At 33.8% G+C, this 23,449-nt stretch overlaps 5 protein-coding genes and 1 long non-coding RNA gene across 6 annotated transcripts; 1 reads left to right on the forward strand and 5 right to left on the reverse strand.

Moving 5' to 3' along the window:
* Positions 1–2,008: 2,008 nt before the first annotated feature.
* Positions 2,009–3,363, reverse strand: LOC147922838 (uncharacterized). Its single transcript, XR_015589491.1, has 3 exons — positions 3,198–3,363; positions 2,464–2,882; positions 2,009–2,229 (listed from the first exon to the last, which is right to left on the reverse strand). It is a non-coding gene; the product is annotated as an uncharacterized LOC147922838 (long non-coding RNA).
* Positions 3,364–4,416: 1,053 nt separating this feature from the next.
* On the forward strand, positions 4,417–8,646 carry LOC104760909 (putative two-component response regulator-like APRR4). The gene is made up of 7 exons (XM_010483901.3): positions 4,417–4,716; positions 5,210–5,459; positions 5,747–5,911; positions 6,040–6,426; positions 6,534–6,610; positions 7,564–8,118; positions 8,206–8,646. Exons 1-7 carry the CDS (start codon positions 4,669–4,671, stop codon positions 8,272–8,274), a joined length of 1,551 nt encoding a protein of 516 aa, XP_010482203.2. The 5' UTR covers positions 4,417–4,668; the 3' UTR covers positions 8,275–8,646.
* Positions 8,647–10,674: 2,028 nt separating this feature from the next.
* LOC104760910 (COBRA-like protein 9) lies at positions 10,675–13,512 on the reverse strand. The gene is made up of 2 exons (XM_010483903.3): positions 12,791–13,512; positions 10,675–12,189 (listed from the first exon to the last, which is right to left on the reverse strand). Exons 1-2 carry the CDS (start codon positions 13,338–13,340, stop codon positions 10,754–10,756), a joined length of 1,986 nt encoding a protein of 661 aa, XP_010482205.2. The 5' UTR covers positions 13,341–13,512; the 3' UTR covers positions 10,675–10,753.
* A 4,247-nt stretch (positions 13,513–17,759) lies between these two features.
* Positions 17,760–20,678, reverse strand: LOC104760911 (uncharacterized). Its single transcript, XM_087497805.1, has 4 exons — positions 20,671–20,678; positions 20,243–20,490; positions 19,797–19,870; positions 17,760–18,092 (listed from the first exon to the last, which is right to left on the reverse strand). The coding sequence occupies exons 1-4, from the start codon at positions 20,676–20,678 to the stop codon at positions 17,931–17,933; spliced, it is 492 nt and encodes a 163-aa protein (XP_087353931.1). The 3' UTR covers positions 17,760–17,930.
* Positions 18,133–19,136, reverse strand: LOC147922839 (uncharacterized). The gene has a single exon (XM_087499083.1). It carries the CDS (start codon positions 18,719–18,721, stop codon positions 18,278–18,280), a length of 444 nt encoding a protein of 147 aa, XP_087355209.1. The 5' UTR covers positions 18,722–19,136; the 3' UTR covers positions 18,133–18,277.
* Positions 20,679–22,009: 1,331 nt separating the features above from the next.
* Positions 22,010–23,117, reverse strand: LOC104760912 (uncharacterized). Its single transcript, XM_010483904.3, has one exon. It carries the CDS (start codon positions 22,782–22,784, stop codon positions 22,275–22,277), a length of 510 nt encoding a protein of 169 aa, XP_010482206.2. The 5' UTR covers positions 22,785–23,117; the 3' UTR covers positions 22,010–22,274.
* Positions 23,118–23,449: the final 332 nt, after the last annotated feature.

Here is a 23,449-nt window from a genome sequence, read left to right on the forward strand (position 1 = left end):
TCTCGTCTCAGATAGACAACACATAGCATCACAAAGAATACAAATAGAATTCAATCTTGGTTCTCCATCAGCTAACATAGATAAAAAAAAAAAAAAATAGAACAAGCAAAGTTGGGAAGCAAACCGTGGAGGAGGGAGAAAGAGAGAAGGAGACACAATCACTCCGGCAATCCGAGGTGATGGAGTTCAATCTGAATCGTCCTCTGATTCAATCTTGGTGCTCCATCACCTCTGAATCGTGTCTTACCTACGAAACCAAACCTAAAACTCAGATTCTTTTTGCATGACCATTGACAATCCCTATTTTGATTGAACAATGAAAACTAACCTTTCCGGTGCCCCTTGCCGTCCCATCGCCGTCTCTCGCTGTCCTACTCGTCGGATCGGGATTAATAACCCCTGGAACCAGAGATCGATTGCCGTCAGGCTCGAATCGTCGGATCGAGAATTCGAGATTAATAACCCTTGTAACCAGAACCAAACAGCAATCGTTATCAGGGCAAACACTCACCTCTTTAGCCCGGAAAAACTGTTTTGTCGATTGAATCGATCGAAACTGAGGAAGGATTGAATCGTTTCTCTGTCGTCGAGAGGAGAAAGAGAGAGAGAACGGATCGGCAAAAGAAAAGGAAGAAAATGAGAAATTGTTTTTTTTGTTCTTTTATATTTTGAGATACATCCAATCAGAAGAGACCACATAGGTTACTTCACCATTCTTTGGATGCTCACTTGAGTATCGATTCTCATGTTTTTGGGCTTTTCTTTTTGTTTTTGAATTATTTTTGATCCAGTAACTCTAATAGCAATCCACTAAGAACTACCACTGGCCTTGCTCTAAGGGCCTCTACGATAATGGGGTTAACATGTATGTCATTTTCCCTTTCTCAAATGGCATAAAAACCTTTTTTGTATATTTAAAACGACAAGGCGTTATATTCTTTTAGTAAAGCAAAATATTTTACATTTTTAATTAAAATTGAAATATTATAAAGCATTAGGATATTCATTTTTGACGGGTGGTTTACATTATCTTAAATATATTCCACTAATCAAAATTTTAACTGTATAAACGTATATTCATTTTTGACGGGTGGTTTACATTATCTTAAATATATTCTACTAATACCTTTAAAACGTATTATAAATAATTATTATATCTAGTTATGTTATTTTATTTTGAGCTAATTTATATAATTATTTATAGAATAAGGATTATTTATTTATTTTGAGAATAAGGATTACAGACGGAAGAAAGATAAAAGGAAAAATGACTAGATGAAAACATAAAATTTCCAAAAAGAAAAATCTTAGAACATGTTATAGTTAAAATAAACTAACACTTACAATTTTCTATGTAACATGTTTTTTTAAAAAGGTATTAAAGTGTTTTTTACAATATTAAAATTTTAAAAACAAAGAAACGTAATGCAATATAGATGAACCAGACATAAATTAAGAATAAAGAAATCAACTAATTTTGTAATATTGTTTTATTATATGATATAGAAATATACTATGAACTATATTTGTGTTTGTTCCAAATAGTATTTTGGTAACTTTTGTATCGGTTCCATCCCGTTTCCAATGGTTTTTTTTTTGTCTAATATTGGAAATGTCATATATCGAGAATGCATTCTCTATACAACTAGAATTCAGGTACAAGAACGTGAATTACATCGACTCTGAAATATTTGTATCAAACATGTTTTAATTATTTTTATATTTTTTACATGCACTCTTCTGTCTTTATTTTCTTATAACAAAATTTATATTATAAATGCTATATCAAATCATTATTTTTGGGTACTCGGTAGTTTGTGTACTAATCGGGTTTTCAAATTTGTAATCCGAACTGACCCAAAGTCGATAATACTCGAACTAAACCGAACCCATATATCGAAAAATACCTAACAGGTTTTATTTTTCTAAACCCGTTTAGTCAAATCTGATCGGGTAATACCCTAATCCGAACGGGTTACCCGAAAGTCCAACCCTACCTAAAAATAGGTTTGCGAAAATAATACGTATATACATTATATATTGCAAATCTGATTACAAATTTATTTTTTGAAATTAATCCCGCACGTATGTGCGGATCCAAACCTAGTAATCAATAAAACCAATAACCTAACATACTTCAAAACCAGGTTCCAACATAAATAACATAATCAATAACAAGACTCTAGATCATCATTCTCCTCATAGCCATGATTCTATGTCACCCAATACCTGCACAAACACAATGAGATGCGTGAGTATTTACCATAGATATTCAGTGAGACGATTATCTCATCTACGAGCTATACACACAAGCATATCGAGATAACAATCACATGAAAAACATAACCTGACCAACCAATAAGATCACATCCAATGATGACACATCCATCACACGTACACATCATCACAAAAACAAGTCACACAATCTCAATCGCTTAAATAAGCTCATGGTCACGCACTCACCTTATCGAAGGTGATTCATGAAACACGAAAATAACTAGACCAGGCTCTTGAATTGCCAGGAACAACCAAACTCGCTCCGTTAAATATCAAATCCCTCCTGTGGAAAGCTACCTCTTGACGTTACAGAGCTCCCGACATCTCGTGTCGATCGAGTAACAGATGAGACCATAATCTCAGTTACAACCCCCGATGATCCCAGCTAGCGTCTGAGTAAATGTGTCCCACAAAACTGCTAATAACTCACGGAATTTAAATCTAAATTCAATTCCGTAAAACGCATCTTGATACAAGGCTTAGGTGTAACTCCACCAAATATCATTATCTTTGGATACGATTTTCTATGCCGATACTTTTTTCCCCAAACTGTGACAGTTCTGTTTCCTTGTTTTCTCTATAAGACAAATCGCCTTCTCCCTTTCCTTCACAAGCAACGACAAAACAAAGAGATAAGAAACGTCACTTGTAGAAAAACACTAGGTTTTTTGGTTTAATTTAATTAAATCAGGATTTTCCTAAACCGAAATTAATTTAACCATCCTTTGATTTAATTAATAAATCGAACAGCTTAGTAAATTAACCAGGAAATTAAACCGATTCCACTCTAATTCCCGATATAAACTCTAATATTTCATTATTTTTCGGGACACATAGCAAATATACACTTCTTTAAAGATTGAAAACAACTATTCAAGGTTATCTAGAGAAGAAACATTTGATATATGGGAGCTCATTACTCTTCTAAATTCCAAACTCAGACTCTTAAATGCTTGGTATGTACGACTGAACAAAAATGTTGGAGTAAACTTGAAGATAGCTTGAGTTAGAAGCTATCCTAATCATACTGAGTTATGGACTTAGGATTAGTCGGCTTAAGAGTTATCACAATATTTTAAGTTACCTATTTGAAAAAGAAAATTGTCTAAATATTTCTTTATATAAGGAGATGCAAGGGTGTTGCATAATTCATTAGCTTATGAGAGCTTGAGAAATTAAGTGGGAGTTATTGGTTTGAGATTTGAATAGTGTTTTAAAGACTTTAAATGTATGTAGAATCCGTTGTTATTAGATCAAGATTTTGTTAAACTTTGTTAAAATTTAGAGTTATTAGTTTGTGATTTGTAAAAAGTCATTTAAAATCTTTACAAATTTAGGTTATTGGTTTCAGACTTCTATAAAGTCATTAAAAATTTTGTGTTATTCAATTAAAACAAAGAATCTAGGATTGTTAATAAATTTAATTATTTTGTTATTGGTTCATGATTTTATACAATTTTCACAAAATAAAGTCATAGAAACTAATCAACAAAATTATAGAATACTCTCTAACAATCCTTAAAAATCTTTTATTTATTCACTTTTGATTATTTTGTTGAAGTTTTCAAAATTCTTTATTAATTAGAATTCAATAACCTCCCGTAAGAGATTGTGAGAGACTTTAGGGGGGGGTATTGGTTTGGGATTTAGAAAGAATTTTAATGACTTTAAAAGTTAGGTAAAATATGTTGTTATTCAATCAAGACTTTTAAAAACTCTTTAAAAATTTGGTGTTATTGGTTGTGGATTTGTAAAAAGTTATCTAAAATCTTGATAAATCTAGTGTTATTGGATTAAGAGTTTTATAAAGTCATTAAAAGTTTTATGTTATTCAAGTAAAACAAAAGAATCTTGGATTGTTAATGAATTCAAATTTTATGTTATTGGTTTAGGATTTTATATCATTTCCTTCATAACAAAAGTCATGAAAACTCTTTCATCAAATAGAAAGATTTTACAAGATTAGAAAAAACAAATCATCAAGATTTTAAAAAACTTCCTAAATAATCTCTTAGAATCCTTTATTTTTAACTTTCAATTTTCTATGATTCTAACAATCAGCAAAAACATAAAGTCATTAACAATCAGCAAAAACATAAAGTTATTTTTGAGTTATTTTTCTAAAGTTTAATAAAGAGAGATATTCTTTATACAATCTTTGAGTTTTTGATTTTTGTTTTAAAACTAGAAAAGAAACTTGCTTCCCAATTCAAGAAAAAATGAGATAGATAATTCGGTTTGAATCATTAGAGAATCAAACTCAATTAAGCGAGAAGCTCATCCATCTCTAGGCGTATATATGCATGCGTCCAATTCTGCTAAGAAACCAATGCCTAGTCTCATCCCATCACTTTTATCTTCCTCTCGTTTAGCATTAATTGCTGCTGGAACATGGGCTATGAAATATTTTTGACCAAAGTAATTAGCAAAAGAACAAGGGTAAGTAGTGATATAGTTTAGCGTTTTGTAACTTTGAACTCACACCCAAAAACTAAACTTGGATTCTGAGCCAGATAAACAAAATGGAGCACAAAGGATTCTACCCAAGACAATGAGACCCTTTATAAGCAACGATCAAAACTCAAGACTTTACATACTAAGAACATATAAACTTACCAAAATCTTGATTGATATTTCTCCTTTAAACTCTCTCACCAAAACTTCTCAATGCTGTTGTGATTTCTTGAAAAAAAAAAAAAAAAAAAAAAAAAAAAAAAAAAAAAAAGAGAGATAGAGAAAGTAAAAAAAAAAATAGAAAACGCGTAAAAAAATTTACACGTAATTTCCTTAATCCATTTTTTTCGAAGCTAAACCAAAATCTAAAATTCTGTTACTAAGATAAATGAGTTGGGGTCCACTTCCTATCTTTTAGTCATTTAAAAATGATTAATAATTATTATGTGATAATATCAGAATAATTTTTGGTTAAAAGGGAAAACGTAGGCTCAAAACACGCAGTGTTATATGCAACCACCGATCGTCCAATATGGTTGTGACTTTGGACCCCGGTGGAGTTCCATCTAGTGACGATGGTGGTGGCCGTCCAAATAGAGATCATCCAAACAATATCTCCGACATGTTTCCAAGCAACTTCCCTGAGGGTTTGCGAGTGTTAGTATTCGATGAAGATCCTGCGTATCTTCTCATATTGGAGAGGCATCTCCAAGAGTTTCAATACCAAGGTGATCATTTTATGCATTTTCGAGTGTTGATCTACTTTTATGAAGTCTATAGTCAAAGCTGGTCTTACATTTTTCAATGTCCTATGAAAGAACATTTGTGCCCCTTTTTCGTTGGTAACAAAATAATGTTTTTTAGAAAAAACTGTTCCAAATTTTTACCTCTTTTTGAGACCTCTTAAAGCAAAAATTTAAGGGGCATCATCAATTTCAGATTTTTTTGCTTTAGTGATCATATGACTTCGGACCTTTTATTTGTCCATATCAAATAACAATGTGTATTTTTGCAGTGACTACATGCAATGAAGAGAGTGAAGCTATATCTCTACTCCGCAACCATAAGAATAGGTTCCACATTGCTATGATACAAGCTAATAGTTCAATTAATAGTTCAAATGGTGATAGGATCCGGTATATCTCGGAAATCGGATCAGAAATGGATCTTGCAATAATCAGTAAGAACCTAATCATATATGATTTCTTTTAATCAATATATTTAATTTTTTTTTCTCATTTCAATATATTTAATTATCATGTAGTTTCAGAATGCAACAACAAAAGCCTCCTTTTTTTTTAACCGCAGTGATATCTAAAGACGACTCGATACAATCGGTGGTCAAGTGGATGAGTACCGGTGCTATTGACTATCTCATCAAACCGATAAGACCCGAGGATTTACGGATAATATTTAAACATGTGGTAAAGAAGATGCTAGGAAGGAGGCCTCTTGTGACCGTAGAGGCAGAAGAGAAAGCAGCAGGTGAGAAGTCATCCTCGGTGGGAGATTCCACCATAAGAAACCCTAACAAGAGAACAAGTAGTAGTTCCCCTAATGCAGAAGTCAACGAGGAGGATCATAATGATGATGATCGTGTTTGTGCTTCTAGCTCCAAGAAAAAACGACGGGTCGTTTGGGACGGTGAGCTTCACAAAAAGTTTCTAGACGCCGTGAATTGTCTTGGACACAATAGTGAGTCACAAACACTATTGTTCATAGTTACCATTTTTCCGATTCATTATCTCTCTCTATAGATATGTATAAGTGTATAATTATGTCATAATTGGATTTTCATGCAGAAGCTGTTCCCAAGAAAATTTTAGAGATCATGAATGTTGAAAACATCAGTCGAGAAAACGTAGCCAGCCATCTCCAGGTAACGTTTCTTATTGTATGTATACTACACATCATTATATTGTTCAACAACCAATTAATACATAAAATCCGTCCATTAATTTCTACCAACGGTATGCTTAATATATTTTTCTTTGATTACCTAAGTCTTAGAATTAAGAAGGAGGTTTTCATAACTACCACAAATACATGTTTATAAAAAAAATACCACTAATTTACTCTCAAATTTTAAAACTATCATGTGTATACCTTTTATAGAGTAGTTATATTTTTTCTATAGGATTTTATGAATCAGTTATAATAATGGTACTTATTAAAAAACTTAAAGTTTTACAATAGTTTAATAAGATCTTTTAAACATTTATAATGCATATGTTAAACCAATACATTTAAAAATCATTCTCATAGTAGTAGTCTTTAGGAGTTTGCCAAAAAAAAAAAAAAAAAAAGAGTAGTAGTCTTTAGGGAACAAAACTAAAACGACTTTACAAAAATGATGTTTCTCGTCACTATTTCCATTTTTTTTTTTTTTTTTGCTAAGCAATTCCATTTTTTTTTTTGTGGTCAACTGATTTTTTATTTTTTTTAGGATGATTAATTATACGAGCTGCTTACTCATTAACCATCTTTTTTTATCTGTACTATTAGAGATGGTAGGAGAGATAATAGAGAGGCGTTCACCCAATAAAATGATTATACATCATTTTTTAGTATTTTCGTACACAGTAGTATTTTTGTTACAAGTTATATGAATAAAAGTAGTTTTTTATATTTCTTATGTTAAATAATCACATCGAATTTCTCATTTATAGATATTTTTTGTTTCTTTAAGTTAAGTTGGTTTGCTATAGTTCATGATCTCTTACATATTGTATTCTTAGCGGTTCTAACTTTGTATTTGCTTTTAGTTTTTTTTTTTGGATCATTATAACAATGGATAGTTTCATTCAACTATTTTCTTAATTGGGTGTGTAGAAATTTCGGATGGGTATGAAAAAGGGGAATGAAAAGATTAAGAATGAGGAAACAACAAACCTAGCTTTGATAACTCCGCAAGAAGGAATAATGTATGTTGGAGCAGATGCATCACAGTACTTCAGAGAAAAAAATTTCCAATTGCCAACACATCATGTCAACAATATTCCTCAACCTACTTATGTGCCGCAACACACCACAAACCCTAACAATCTCATGACACATCTCATATCACCTCTCGAACATCATTATGATGAGGCCTTTGTTGCGGTTTCTGGTAGAGGCCTAGTGATGAATCATCAATATCACAATCATCATCAGACCTCGGACTTCACCGTAGAAGAAACTTTTGGGTATAAAAACTTTCAAGAGGAAGAAGAGCCAACGGTTGCAAGCTTAATGTTGACGCCCAACCCGAAACATGTAGAGTTGTACCCTTGCCAGCCAGAGTATAATTCTATGGAAATAAGGAACAATCATGAAGTTGGGACATCATCATCCATGTTACATTTGCCTCAATTAATTTCTTCTCCTCGCACATATAGTTTAGAGCAGGTGATGAGACTTAATTATGTTTCTTATGTTAATTGAAAACACATTATGGTCATTTCGTATTTTTAGTGTGTGTTTTTTTGTGTACAGCATGAAAGTGGAGGATTCAGCTACAACAGTGATATTACCGGGTCCATAAACTATAGCAAGTCAGCCTAATCTTACTCGGTATGGATAGATTCGTTCTCTTTTGCTAAAGAGACTAATCCAAGATTGGGATTTGCATGAAGAAATCAAGATGGGTCATGATCGGGGCAAAGCATGGAGATGTAGAGATGATATTACAACTTCTTTTGTATCTTTGAACTTCTAAAATTCTAGGGTTTAATACTATTTACTATATATTTTAGGAGGCATATCCTAGGATTCTCTTCTCTCTTTTTTTCTACATATATGTGTTAGCATGGATTTTTGGTGCAAGTCAGGTCAAGAAGTAAGACGTTTGTTTTCTTTTCATTCACAATACTAAGAAGTTGCAAAAAAAACTGAATATTTTGTAAATAAATTAGTATTTCCTTCTCCAACAACTAATAATAATGCATGTTGGTCGTCCTAGTTCACATCAAGAAAAAATATAATCAAAACAAGTTATATATAAAAATATGTGACCATAACAGTTAGTCAAAATCAATTTTTCTATAACGTAATAATCTGTTTCATACATCGTAATGTAAAACAAAGACTAGTATTATGCCATAAAAAAAAATAAAAAAAAAATTATCACATTTTCTTTCAGTAAAAGCAATATCAAAACGTGATCCAGAAGTGTAAATATGTTATGATAATATTTAGAAAGCATGATAAATATGTTATTTAGTATCGAAAACCCGATCATTGAGATGAGATTGCCAAAAACTCTTATTGAAATGCTTGCTCATCTACATGATCGCTAAAATAAACTCACAAAGAAACTAATGAAATATAGATTGGAAAAAAGAATATGTATATATATATATATATATAGTTAAAAAAATATTTCATAGAAATGTTAATATGAACAACCACCCACGGGCCAAACTTGATCAATACCAACACATGAGTCCTCTTTTTAGTCCGTTAAGATGAGGACCTCGTGTATCAGCCCACGACAAGTTAACAAAAAAAAGTCACAAAATACAATTTTAGACATGTATAAATTGTATTACATATATACATATAGATAATATATAATCTTTGAAATAGGTGGTCTTTTAAACTGTGTGTGTATTTAATGAATAAAAACAAAAGAATAGTAGAAAACTTTATAATATTTATATAATAGATTTTTTATTATACTAAAAAAAACAAAATAATATATCCCATGAACAAACCCCGAGAAAGTGAATATGATTTTTCAGGTCACCGCTCACCCGCGAGCCCAACAGATCGGGAATGACCCATCAAAAGATCAATTATCGGGGCGGGTTTAATGGTCAGACCAATCCACTATAACCTCTATGTTATATAGATAAGAAAGAAAACTATCACATAGTTGCTGAAAATGTTTTTACTTCGTCAACTTTAAAATAAAACTCTGAAAAAAATTAACTTAACAAACTAACCTGAGAGAAAAAAAAAAAGGAGTCCAAGGACTGTGGAATTGAGATCCAGGAAAACCTTAAACATTGTTAACTTTTGAAAGAAGGAAAAACACTATAAACCGTTTCTTAGTTCAAAAACCAAATATAAGCTAAATAAATAACACGTTGATCATCATTATCACTTTGGTCAAGGCCACGTATTGATTTCTATTGGACGCATCTTTTTTTCATCATTGCGAAATTAACATGGAGACTGAAAATTCCGCAAATCCATTCGAGTCCGACGAGGTATCTTTCGTTCAAAGAAAAAGAAAAACAAAACGAACTTAGTAAAATAAGTGAATAGGGTTGTAAAGATGGGAGGCCATTGGGGGTATATAAATAAGTCTTCGAAATGAGAATGAGAGATTTGGGGGGGGGGGCTCGACGAATTTAAATTTTACCAAGATTCTTTAAAGATCATTTCTAGATATTTTAATTATTTTTATAGGATCACGCTAACAAATATCTTGGTGCTTGAAAATAAGATTGAATAAGTAAAACATTTATAATTATCTACATAGTATATACCACCTAAAACTTTTGTTTTTTTAATAAAAAATTTCACTTAATTCTATCTTAATCCCGTTATAAGAAAATCCCTGGAGTAGAGGGAGAAGGTAGAATATTACTATATTTTTAAAAATTATACATTCTACGTATTGCTACATACTAAACATCTATAGTAAGTTTTTCGGACCAAAAGTTACGAGGATATCTTGTTTTGCCCCCGAAGACTTCCGTGCATAGATTACTAATGTATATGTCGACAGATTTTACCGCTAAAAGGATTATTACGTACCAATAATTAAGTAACAATGACCTATTTTATGCAGGCTATGCATAGTACATGTACAATATAATTTCACAAAATTTCTTAGTTTATGCAAACTATGCATAGTACATGTACAACTCTATGCGTTCAAATTTTTGTGGTATAAAAAAAACAAAACAAAAATCTAGAATATTGGTTTTACAAAAAAACTGCAGCCGTACAGAGTAATTAAAGATCAATTTTATTTTACAAAACAAATTAATCAATCAACAAAACAGAGTAAATAAATCCTAGGAAAAAAAACTTATAACCGAATCATAAACACCGCGACATAAAACGTTATAAAAGACAAAACCGTGATAAACCCATTTCGTCTGCCACCACTAGCCATAGGAAGCACATTAGGAAGCAAACATTCCTCGCCGTTAAATATCACTTTCGCCGGAAACCCATCACGTTCCGCCACATTAATCCCCGGGGTGAGTTTCTTGGTGAATTGTATAACCGATTGCTGTTTACCCGGAACCCTAATATTCTTCTTCTTTGGATCTTTTTCATCAGCCTCGGCCACAAGATAATCTAGACCCGGCAGACCTTCCATGAAAATGGTGTTGTTGACACCTCCATCCACGCTTAAGTGACTCGCGTTGAACGAGTAGGCTTTCTCGAACCCTAGAAGCGCCGGTTTTTTCATCTGAACCGCGAGGAACCAGTTGGGGAAATCGATTTCTCCCCAGTTAAAAATCGTGATCCTCACTGTCCAACCACCTCCATAATCCGAGGCCATGTGCCAGTTAATCGATACGCCGCAATTGTCCCCACACGGCATCGGGTTAGGGACGGTTTTGTGCTTGAGTGCGTTCCAAGCAAGGGTTAGAGCTGTTCTGTTTTCGAAAGGTAAGAGAAGAGCATCTGGAGGGATGAGAAGAGACGGAGTTTCGGCGTTGCAGGTGCGTCGCGTTTCGGAAACACAACCACAAGCGCAAGTGTTACATGGGATGATCGAGTCGTTGAAGAAAGCAGAGAAGGAGACGCAACATTTTGGTATCTCGGTTTTGACTTGCGTGATGTTGCATACGATCTGCCAACTAGCGAAAGATGATTTATTGGTGGGCATACCGCTCGGATCCGGATAGAAAGTGGGGCTTACCCGAACGGGCGGCCCGCACGAGTAATCCGGGTTTAACGTCCCTTTGATCCTCCAGTTCTGCGGAGGAAAAAGCGCGGATCGGTTGAAATCGGGAGGCATTTTGGAAACTTGCATCGTGAAGACGGATACTGATTTTGAAGGGTCCATGGTAGGTGGCAAGATTGTACCGTTTCTGCAGCAAAAAGGGATCTTGCCTAAAATAGGGTCGTCTTTTTTGGTCGGAGGCAAGTCTATGATGACCGGTCGTCTCTCACAGGTGAGAACGTCAGCGAAATCGAGACCAGTGTAGATTAGGGACTGAGGACCGAAGATGCATTTCGTGGCGTCCACGACCGTGGGATATGCGCCTTGCATTTTCTGTATGAACTCGTCTCGCATCCAGTCGAAACTTAGCTCCCAATGGTCGAGCCGTCCTAGTGGGTTGTGGTTTTCCATGGTTACTTCGGTTAGGTAGTTCTGGTCGTAGGATCGGATCACGTCGTACATTATGGTCAAGTCTCCTGGCTGTCGTGGGAGGAATTTGGTGGTGATTGTTGTGTTGACTTTAATGCTCGCGTCTCTCTTGCAGCACGTCGTTAGCTCTCTTTTGCCTAATGGACATATTTAATTGTTTGAGTAAGAAAAATGCTATTTGAGCTTCAAACTGTATTTCATTAATTATCATACGAAAATTTGATTGCATTGTAAGAACTGCCCCAGTATTTTATAAATCAGTAGTCTTTGATGACTTTACGATCTTTTGATTTATGAGATTTTGATTTTCAAATCCCTTATAAATAAGTTTAAGAAGTTAACTTTTTTTTTTCTTTTGAAGTATTTATAGTGCGGCTTATTATGCAAAAATTATTTCTATAAAAGGATTTTATTGGTAAGAAAATTTATAAATATATAAAAAATAAATAAACTAAAATACACCTATATAGTGGTTTAATGGTAGTGGGATTTGTTGATTTGTAAATTCAAACAAAATGATATATTATTGATTTTAAAACTTTATTCAAAACCTTACTCACTTATATTAGGAACAATTTGAAAATACTCGTTAAAGTAATATATATAAATCAGTTAAAATGTATAAAACAAGAAAAACTCCTAAATGAGGTAAAAAAACAAATCCTAAATCAATATTTCTAACAATTTTGATCATTAATAAAACATAAAGATAAAAAGGGAAATGATGGGAGTAATTACTTTGAAGAGTAGGCTCAGGACAGAGCCAACCATCATTAACAAGCGATATGTTGGTCGGCAAAGGAATCGCCGGAGGAGCCACCATGAACTGAGTCCCGACAAGCTCGATCTCAGCCGTCATCTGTTTCAAGTCTCCGGCCGTTTGAATGGCCGTTTTGAGGTCGGAGACAGGATAGCCACCGAAGATGGTGCCGTTTCCTACCAAAGCAGGAAGCTCAGTTCCATTGACGATCAGCGCATCGCTGGCGGAGATAAGTATTTCGTTGTGTTGGAATCCAACGAACACTCTCCATTCTTTGAGCTCTTCACGGCCGTTGTTTAGAACCGTGAGGAGTGACTCGAACCGATAAGGCTGGTCGCTCGAGTCGTTTGGAGGGATCTTGCGACCGAGTATGAATTCGTAAGAGAGAAAGATCCCGTTGCAAAGATCTGATGGCGAAATTGGCGCAGGTGCCGGAGCCATTATTTCTGGAGGAAGCTGAGACAGAGACGGTGGAGTAATGGTTAATAAGAGTAACACTCCGAATAAAATCGGAAGGAGTAGTCCCATTGTGCCTTTCTCCGAAGAAATTTAGAAACTAAACAAGAACCCAAATGGTTTTTTTTTTTTGTTTTTTTGTTCTTTGAAACAAATAGTGTAACGCGAGTCTATAATCATAAGAGGTTATGGTAAAACGTTGTAGGATACTAGGATGCACGTCGAGAGGTTTTGAGTTTATGACTCGTGCCACGCACGTTGGTAGGTTGATTATGAAGTAGAGAATATAATAGTTGAGTCGTGGACGCAAATTAAATTTTTTTTTTTTTTTCACAACATCGGCATGACACGATCATTCCAACAATATGCCAACATATTTCTAAAAGATTTCATGGATCGTCCAGCTCAATACCCGCAATATCTGTACATATATATTTGAATTCTATGTCGTCGTCCTGCTCGATGTTTTGGACTTCAATTCTACAGATCTGATCTAGCCCCAATATATACAGCTACAAGGTAAGCCTGGTTCTATTTTTTCTTCTTTTTTTTTTTTCAAGATTCATCAAAGATATATTAACGGTTCTTTTCTTTTATTAAAAATCCAAATTAATTAAAATTCCAAAGTAAATAAATTAAATTTTTACATACATCTCTTTTTAAACCCAAAAAAAAAAAAAATTAGTACATTGGGGTGGAACGTACTCACGTAGTTAGAACTTTGGTGCAGTTGACCTGTATACTATGTGAAAATGATGGTCGAATTATATGGATAGTAAGACTTCAGATATGTGTTGAAGATTACGTGAAAATTTTAACAACAAAAAAAGATAACGTGAAAGCTGCATTTAGTTCAGGTAGACTTAATTGGACTTATGGGTATTATTGATAGATTGTTCATATTTACTTATTTTTTTTTTCAATATATTTTTCTTCTTCATTTTACGTAGTTGCTTATTCGAGACTTGAGAGTGGAAGCTGATATATACCCACTTTCAAACAATGGCAACTGTTAAAACATGAGAGCGAAAGTCAATTGTTTTGGATGTTCAGTGAGTGTAGGGTGAACAATTGGACCACCAAGGATCAAACAAATTTAGGTTCTTAGTAATATGTGGCAATGGACACACTCCTTTGCCCTTATGTTGTATATCGTTTTTCTGTCATACAAACATGATCATGGTCATGGAAACATATGGGACGTCCTCCAAACGGAAATACTATCTGAGATCAAGTCTTAAAGGAAGAATGCCACTGGTCGAAGAGTTATAAAATTTACCATAGAAAATGTTATGGTTTGGTTATGATGATGGAACTCTCCGGGAAGCTACCAGAGGAGTTGTCCTCCGATTTAGGGTATATATTTAGAAAGAGAATGATGAGAAACGTACAAGCTTTCCAACATATCGTTTAGATATCTCTTTTAATTCACCAGACAATATCAATTTTAGGTGGAGCTTACCTCGACTACTCAAAAAATAAAAAAGTTGAGCTTACCGGACATATAAAAATGTGTCATTGGTGTCGGGAACTCCCTAATATAGGACAACCCTCTCATACTTCAAATAAGAAATAACCACCTCCTCTGACGTAAGTCTGGAGACCGGTCGGGTGTTTGGGTCGGGATGCTTAGTCGTAGGCCCTAGGAAACCGACTATGGTTCTCTAAATTTTCGTTATAATATATATTTTCCTAACCGTTTTTTATTAACACTTGTATATATATTTTTAAATCAATTATTAGTGGCCAAATATTATTTCTTCTTTGAGCCTTCGGATTATTAGAGCACTCCCATCAATCATCCCAATAGGATATCTTTTATTTTTTTAATAATTTGTGAATGAAAAATAATGTTTTATTTTCAGAGACCTGTGTTTCTGCACATAGTGTTTTAGATAATGAGAGACACCTAACGTGTCAAAATTTTATTGGTTTAGTTTGGGTTTTTTTTTTTCACTTCTTTCATTTGCCTCTCTCTGGCCAAATATTAGGGTCACATGCTTCCGTTTAGGCTTGAGCATTGTGGGCATCATCAGGTATATATATATATATGCTTGATTAAGGGCATCTCTAAGGCCATCATTAATGGGAGAACACCAAAAGTGTTCTAAGCCCAAAAAAATTATAAAAATAATGAATAGTGGCTTAGAACATTTTTTTTAGTTCTTTATGTATAACTGATTTAAGCCCAGTTCTTATTTGACGTGGCTTCATGTGATTGGACAAGATTTTTTGGAAAAAAAGAAAATATTTCATTTATATAAGTATGCAATTTAAATGTTAATTTATAAGTTTTTATAATTGTAATATGTTTAAGAATATTATATTAATTTATAAGTATATAATTGCTTTTATATGAGTAAGCAATTTAAATGTTAATTTATAAGTTTTTATAATTGTAATATATTTAAGAATATTATATTAATTTATAAGTATACAATTGCTTTTATATAAGTAAGCAATTTAAATGTTATTTTATAAGTTTTTATAATTTGTAAAATGTTTATGAATATTATTTCACTATATCTTTATTCTAAGAACACCATAATTAGTTCTCCCATTTTTTTTACCTATGATCTTAACAACTGATCTAACATTATTTTCACTATATATTTAATCTAAGAACACAAAAAAAAGTTCTCCCATTAGTGATGCCCTAAAGGGATAACTTTTTTTTTTGTGTTCTTAGATTAAATATATTAGGAAAATAATCTAAGATCAGTTGTTAAGAACTTTTGCTAAAAAGTTAGTTATAGAAAGAACATGTTTAAGATCATAAGATTTATTAATATAATATCCTAAACATATTATAATTATAAAATCTAATAAATTTGGTATATAATATTACAATAAAACTTATTACAACTATATAATATTTTTAAACATATTTTTAAACTTATAAACTTTTAAATTATAAAAATTATAAAAGAACATTTAAATTTCAAACTTATAAAATTTTTAATAAAATTCAAAATACAATACCAAATTTTGATGAAACAACAAAACATTGTAAATATATTTTTTTTTTAAACCAAACAAACATATTACTTAATTAATTAAAACACACAAACATTAAATTTAATTAATACATAGTTTAAGATCCAAATTTATTCCATATATTCTCAATCAAATTCTCCTTTAATTTTTGATGTGCTTGTCTATCACGAATCATTGTATGGCCATCACCTAAACCCTCAAGATGTGAAGGCCAATTTACTGAAAACGTAAGATCCGGAGTATTTTCGGTTCCATCTTCTTGTTGGAATTCTTGTTCGTCATAGAGTGTGTATGAATCTCGTTCATCTTCGACAATCATATTATGGAGTATGAGACATGCTCTCATAATATATGCAATTTTTCCCTTTGACCATAAAAGAGATGGATTTTTAATCATAGCGAATCTAGATTGCAGGACTCCAAATGCACGCTCAACATCTTTTCGTGCACCTTCTTGACGTTCTGCAAACAATCGATGTTTGGGGTGTTGTGGTTGTGGGATGGATTTAACAAATGTTGCCCATTCGGGGTAAATACCATCCGTCAGATAGTAAGCCAAATTATACTCATTTCCGTTGACATAGTACGTAACTTCGGGAGCTCGACCGTAAATAATATCATTAAATACTGGTGATTGATCAAGAACATTTAAATCGTTACAAGTACCTGGAGCTCCAAAAAATGCGTGCCATATCCAGAGATCTTGTGAAGCTACCGCCTCCAAAACAATTGTTGGCTTACCCGTGCCTCGTGAATACATTCCTTTCCAAGCGGTTGGGCAATTTTTCCACTTCCAGTGCATACAGTCGATGCTTCCAACCATCCCGGGAAAACCCCGCTGTTCTCCAAAAAAGAGTAGCCTTTCAAGATCCTCTGGTGTGGGTCGGCGTAGGTATTCAGTGCCAAACAAGTCAACTATTCCGACGATGAAATGTTAAAAACATTTACGAGCAGTACATTCAGCAAGACGTATATATTCGTCTACCGAGTCCGACGCAGCCCCATATGCTAATAGTCGAATTACTGCAGTACATTGTTGTAGCGGTGATAGACCATTCCGGAAGGTTGCATCTCTTTTTGGCTTAAAATATGGAACTTCTTCACTCAGAAGATTCACAATACGCAAGAACAACGGTTTGTTCATCCGAAACCGTCGGCGGAATTGGTGAGCATTGTAAGTCGGATTATCAGAAAAATAATCGTTCCACAATCGTTCATGCCCTTCTTCGCGTTTTCTATCGATATACGTACGTGGTTTCCTTTCGACCGGAATTTCCTCTTCAACAGCTTGAAATTGATTACTAAATTGCTCTTGAAAGAATTGGTTTAAACTATCATTATTGGAATCATAATGGTAGTGAAAATTGTTAGAAGAAGATGCCATAAAAGGGTTGAGCAAGAAAATGTTTTTGGTGAGAGAAATAAAATGGCTTAATTTTCTTGAAAGAGAGAAAGTGAACAAAAGAGAGAAGAGAAAATGTATGTTTGAGTTGGTATGATTTGATCTTGTTCTCTTCTCATATATATAGTACTTTCGGACAAGAGTATATGTTTGACATGTGAACAATCGGACAAACTGAAAAAATTCTTGTGACTCTGTCCAAACAAAGAAAACAAATACATGTGACTTTGTCTTCCAAACACCAAATTCCAAAAACATGTTACTCAGTCTTTAAAACTACAATCCAAAACACACAACATACCGATCCACAACAAACAACATACCGAAACACATATATAAAAGTTTCCAAATACTATATCGTGACACAATGCTTTCTGACTCAGTAACATCCCATAGTCGTATAAAGCATCCAGGACTTGTTCAACCTGAAACCGAAACCGACATTCATTAGAAACATAGGACTACCATAGTTAAACAAACATTCCACATTCATTAGAAACATAGGACTAACATAGTTAAAACAAACATTTAAAGTGCATTAACAATATAGCAAACAAGCATAGTTAAAACAAACAAGCGTAGACTACAACGAACATTAGCTATTTCTAAGTTAAAACAGTTCCGCCATTAGCTTCTTCTTCAATGCTTTTTCATCTTCGTCTAGGGTTTCATTCTTGGCAATGAGAGTGTCAAGAATGGACATCTTTTGGAGTTGTTTCATGCCCTCTAAATCCTTCTGTTTTATCTCCCACATGTGACTAAACTCTGCAGATGGTGTAGCCTTCTCTTTGCCTTTGTTCCTTACTTTTTTTGTTGCCTTTATGCCCGGAGGCCTGCTCTCGTGCTCACCAACGACAGAACCTGTCGATCCAGCAGCATCATCAGCTTTCCTTTTGCTCGAGCTGGTTGTCTTTGGAGTGGGGTTCATAGTCTCCAGGTTTGCCCATTTCTGTTCAAAGCGTAGCACACTCCAAGCATACTCCAAAGCAAACTTCTTCTTGTACAGATTCGTGTAGATTTGGTGAGCATTTTGTAAAACGTCTACATCGTTCATGCCACTAGCTTTCTCACCCTCTGCCTCTGCAAAAGCTCCACAGAACCTACTCACTTCCTTACTGATTTTTTGCCATCTTTGTCTACAATGGTCAGGGCGCCTAGGCTCAGCACCACCACGTACATGACTACTTGTTTCGTAATAGTCTCCTATACGGATCCAAAAGGACCCTGCCTTTTGGCCATTCCCAACTACTACATCCTTCGATGTGTTTAACCAGGCGCTTATCAGGACTAAGTCATCTTCTGAAGACCATAACCGTCTCTTCCTACGCTGTTCTGCTGTCTCTTCTGATTGACTAGGAGGTTGAGTCGGCTGTGAACTAGTTTGCGAGCTAAAAGCAGGGATTTGAGATGAACCAGTGTTTACATTGGGAGCAAAGCTGTCATATGGGAAGTTAAGAAGGCTAAAATAGGATTAAGACTGACTGTTAGGAGTATTGTTTGATGCCATAGCAATCAGACTTAAAGAAGGAAGAAGCTTACTCGAAAGGTCTTAAAGAAGGAAGAAGCTTATTCGAAAGGTCTTAAACAAGGAAGAAGCTGATTAGAAAGGTCTTATACAAGGAAGAAGCTTATTAGAGATTGGAAGAAAGAAGCAAACACGATGGATGTAATATAGAGAAGGTAAGAGGATCATTAAACCAAAAGTTTTTTGTTGTTAAAGCCTTTAAATTCTAAATAATCATTACCTACTTCAATCAAATCAGAAGTAATTAAAGGTCATTGAGTGTTTTTTAAAAACTTCTAAAAGTTTTTAAAGAATTAAAGGTTTTAAAATTTTCAATTAGGTTTTCAAAGTTTTAAGACTAAAGTTTTAAAAGTTTTAAGACTCAAGACTCAATCACACAACACTTACACTACTAACTTTAAAACATCCGAGATAAACAAGCTATCACACAACACTTACACTACTAACTTTAAAACATCTGAGATAAACAAGCAATCACACAACATTTACACTACTTACTAAACCACAACACCTTGTGATTACTATCGAACAAGCAACAATCACAAAACTGTCAATATACCTAATCAAACAAGCAACAATCACAAAACTGTCAATATACACTTACCTTGTGATTACTATCGTTTGATGATGCAGGTTTGATGATGGATATCCGATTTAATTTCCCATGTATAACCTCACCTACAAGCCTCATAAACAAACAAGCAAAATCGATTAATGTTCATCACTGCAAATTGACTCAAACATAATCGAAATTGACTCACAAGGTTAATCCAAACCTAATTCAAAGATTTCAATACCTCACCTACAAGCCTCATAAACAAACAAGCAAAATCGATTAATGCTCATCACTGCAAATTGACTCAAACATAATCGAAATTGACTCACAAGGTTAATCCAAACCTAATTCAAAGATTTCAATACCCTATGTTAATCAAAAACTTTGAAAGATGAGACGAAACCCTATTATATTATACTAAATCCAAACCTAATTCAAAGATTTCAATACCCTAAATCGATGAAACATCGATGAAACCAAGGAGATGAGATTACCTTTGCCTTTGTTCGCCAGAGATGAGATTTGCGAGCCAGCCGAGACAGAGGAGACGAGGAGATCTCTTGCAGAGGAGCTTGGCAAGACAGCGGAGACAGTGGAGACGAGGAGCTTGGTGATATGACGGAGACAGAGGAGACGAGGAGATCGCCGAGGAGACAGAGGAGACAGCGGAGATAGTGGGCTTACAAGAGGAGATCGCCTAGGAAATCGCCGTTTCGCCGTTTGGGAGAGAACAAAAACGACCCTAGGTCGACAATACCGAAGAGATGAAACGAAAGTAATCTCTCGACGACCAAAAATATCTTTCCAATTAAAATTGAACACGTCACACAAGAACAACACAAAAAACAGTTCTCAAATAAGATCAGTTTTAATGATCTAAGCCCACTTTCTAATTTTTTCCAAATAAAAAAAGCCCAAGAACATCCTCATAGTTATGCCTATAAAGATGGCCTAAGTAACCCAAACCCTCTCTAAGGCCATCATTAATGGGAGAACACCAAGGGTGTTCTTAGCCCAAAAAAATTATAAAAATAATGAATAGTGGCTTAGAACACTTTTTTTAGTTCTTGATGTAGAACTGATCTAAGCCCAGTTCTTATTTGACGTGGCTTCATGTGATTGGACGAGATTTTTTGGAAAAAAAGAAAATATTTCATTTATATAAGTAAGCAATTTAAATGTTAATTTATAAGTTTTTATAATTGTAATATGTTTAAGAATATTATATTAATTTATAAGTATATAATTGCTTTTATATAAGTATGCAATTTAAATGTTAATTTATAAGTTTTTATAATTGTAATATGTTTAAGAATATTATATTAATTTATAAGTATACAATTGCTTTTATATAAGTAAGTAATTTAAATATTATTTTATAAGTTTTTATAATTTGTAAAATGTTTATGAATATTATTTCACTATATCTTTATTCTAAGAACACCATAATTAGTTCTCCCATTTTTTTTATCTATGATCTTAACAACTGATCTAACATTATTTTCACTATATATTTAATGTAAGAACACCAAAAATAGTTCCCCTTTAATGATGCCCTAACCCAATCAGAGTGTCACCAACATTTTACCAATTATCATCCCTTTAAACTCAGACCAACATTCAACAACAGTAAACAATAAAAACAATTATTGTAGAGACAGACCATTGATCCTTTGTCCCACTGCCTCAACAACTTTTTTGGGTTAATTGCCACTACCCAAATAGTAATAAACTATCTTTATGTTGGGTATTCGTATTTTAATGCACTTTTTTACGGCTTATCTTTAAAGGTCAACAATGGAGGTCAGGTTATCAGGTATATATAAATTTCCACCGTCTAAGCGAAACAAAAGGGAAATATGCTTTTTATCGACACATAATTTAGCCTCTTGGGATAAACAGAAAGATATGTGTTGGACCAAAGCTGGCTATCTACAAAATTTTCGTTGCATGTGTATTTTGAATTTTCCAACGGTGCGAATTCACAATAATTGAAATACTAATATATTCTGATTTAACGACAATCACATGTGAATTATAAACTAATACAATGATTAAAAAAGGTACTACTAGCCGTGAATTTAGCTGATCAATAGAGATATACCAAATTTATTACTGTATCGTTTGACCATTACTCCATTAGTTGCGAAAACGACAGGATTAGTTAATTAACGAATACGCAAAAATAAACCCAACCGACAAAATAGTGTTAAAATTGAACTAATTGAAGTGTAAACCACTAAAAAAAAAGCACATATATATAAAGAAAACAATTCTTTATTTCTGAATTCTGAATATGTTAATATCCCTATCAAGAACAATTAAATACAAATTGTCAACAACAAAAGAAAGAAGAGAAAAAAGTTAAAAACAGATCGAAGAAAAGTAAAAAAGATAATGATTTGATCCAACATCATTTGGTTTCCATGATCAAAAGATATATCTAAACATTTTTGTAGATCTACCGATCTTGCCACATTATTTCGAAGTTTTCTCCTTAAATTTTCCGGCGAATATATTTATCCGTCACACTAAACAGAGTAAGACAGCGAAAAGAGCAAAAGTAATATAATAGGAACTCGTAAACCGATCTGAGCCAGAACCTGGTGGTGGAGTATGATAGTAAAACGGGAAATAAGGGACGATCGGATTCGGCGGAGGCGGCGTAGGGTAGTTTCCTGAATAAGGCGGAGGATAGTAATAGCCTTGACCACCGTCACCGTACGGTGGAGGGTATTTGCCGCCAGAAGAAGGAGGAGGGTAATAGTAAGAGCTACCACCACCGCTACTGCCGCCGGAACTAGGACTAGGAGGAGAAGGAGGCGGAGGACATGCGGCGGTTGTGGGAGTTGACGGTGGTGGAGGAGAAGGCGGAGGAGGAGATGATTGGACTGGAGTACAAGGGTTGTCGCATGAAGAACACATTGTACAAGAAACAACCTCGTCTTTAGATGTCACTGTCGGTGTTACTGACACTAGCAGCATAACAACAACAACAACAAGTGTAGACAAAGTGTGGAACTGGTTTGTTTCCATTGTCAGAGATCGGGTTTAGAAACTGAGTTTTGTGTGTGAGAATAATATGCACAAAAGAGGTAAAAGAGGAAGAAGAAGATGAGAGAGAGGCAAATAGGAGTGGGAAAGAAAGAAGAAGAGGAAGAAGAAGCACGTTCAGAGGAGGAGTGTTCTTCTTTTTATCGATGATTTTTTTAATATAGAAAACTTATATAAATGATTTTTGTTTTAGTACAAAAAGGTGTTTTAATAAAGTAAAATAATTAGTGAAAGTTCGGTGGAGTGTATTAAGAGTTTTATTTAATGCTTTTAAATGAAAAGAAAAAAAAAACTCTGGTTTGATTGATGGAGTCTTCTTTTAAAATACTAGAGTTATGCAAATTAGTGGAGATAAATTATTGAAGATTTTTGCATGATTAATTTATTTATTATACTTTTGTGTCTGAACTGTGAAGACTATAATTATCCGTTGCAATTTGCTAATATTGTGGTGCATGCAAAATTATACTTAAATCGCTCGTTACAATTATGTTGTTTTATCGAGGATTTAGAAAATGAGTGTTTTGAAACAAGGAAATGAAAAAAAAAAAAAAAAATGAATAGTGAATGCGATAAAAAAAAAAAGATTGACGCGGACACGTTAACCTTTTTATAGCCGAAGGTCTTGTAATAAAGCACCGGAAATA

Source organism: Camelina sativa, chromosome 18 (assembly GCF_030686135.1).
Source record: "Camelina sativa cultivar CO46 ecotype springtype chromosome 18, ASM3068613v1".
NCBI classification, from domain to species: domain Eukaryota; kingdom Viridiplantae; phylum Streptophyta; class Magnoliopsida; order Brassicales; family Brassicaceae; genus Camelina; species Camelina sativa.